Raw genomic sequence first — 1,008 nt, 5'->3', positions numbered from 1 at the left:
CTCTCCTCGCTCTCTCTCCCCTGGCTGACTCTCCTCGCTCTCTCTCCCCTGGCTGACTCGCCTCGCTCTCTCTCCCCTGGCTGACTCTCCTCGCTCTCTCTCCCCTGGCTGACTCTCCTCGCTCTCTCTCCCCTGGCTGACTCTCCTCGCTCTCTCCCCTGGCTGTCTCTCCTCGCTACTGCTAGATCACCATCCACCTAATGGGCACCCCTGATATACTGTGTACATTGTTATCTATATACTGTGACCAGCAGTGGTGGAGCGGATAATTTAACGTTTGACATCCTGATTTCTCATGTTTAATGGACGTGTTGCGCAGGTTTTAGGACTTTACATTCGAATGATGTGAATCTGTCACAATGTTGCAAAGTCCCATATAAAGTGTATAGGTGGATATGAGGGATGTGGTGATCACCCATCAATCTTTGAGCCACAACCAGGCGGATGAAGCCAATGGACTGGGGTTTTGGCAACCTCAGCAGTCTGACTGTTGTGGAACTACAAGTCCCATGAGGCATTGCAAGACTGACGGCCACGGGCATGACTCAGTCATGGGATTTGTAGGTTCACCAGAGCTGGAGTGCTGAGGTTGCCCTCCCCTGCAGTAGACCATCTCGGTTCTACCTCTGGACTAGTCTCTGTGGGGACGAGGCAATGCTGCCATTACTGGGTACCAGTTTAAAGCAAAAAAGGCATAAAACATTTTCTTGCAGGAAAACCCGTACAATGTCTTTGTGTCACCTTCCTCCTCCCGCCATTCTTTCCGTCAGATCTGAACAAGCACAAGCGATACGAGATCAGAATAAGCGTGTACAACGCGGTCGGCGAAGGACCGGCGAGTGTCCCCCAAGAGGTGTTTGTGGGAGAAGCAGGTGAGTTTTATATATATATATATTACATTATAATATTAATGTGCACATGATATATTTCCTGTTGATCCTGCCAGTAGATCTGTCGCTTTTCCACTTCCTGTCACAGGCCAAGCAGGTCCAGCAAAAGTGACGGCTA

General features: G+C 49.9%; 1 protein-coding gene across 1 annotated transcript in view; it reads left to right on the top strand.

Moving 5' to 3' along the window:
* SDK2 (sidekick cell adhesion molecule 2) overlaps positions 1–1,008 on the top strand; it is an 83,720-nt gene that overhangs the window by 42,861 nt on the left and 39,851 nt on the right. Inside the window, exon 12 of the mRNA XM_018568952.1 lies at positions 771–872. Coding sequence (XP_018424454.1) covers positions 771–872 — 102 coding nt within the window. The remainder of the gene's footprint in view (positions 1–770; positions 873–1,008) is intronic.

Source organism: Nanorana parkeri, unplaced genomic scaffold, assembly GCF_000935625.1.
Source record: "Nanorana parkeri isolate BGI_ZX_2015 unplaced genomic scaffold, ASM93562v1 scaffold1266, whole genome shotgun sequence".
NCBI lineage: Eukaryota > Metazoa > Chordata > Amphibia > Anura > Dicroglossidae > Nanorana > Nanorana parkeri.
The sequence above is the reverse complement of the archived record's forward strand: the minus strand, read 5'-3'. Positions and strand labels throughout refer to the sequence as shown.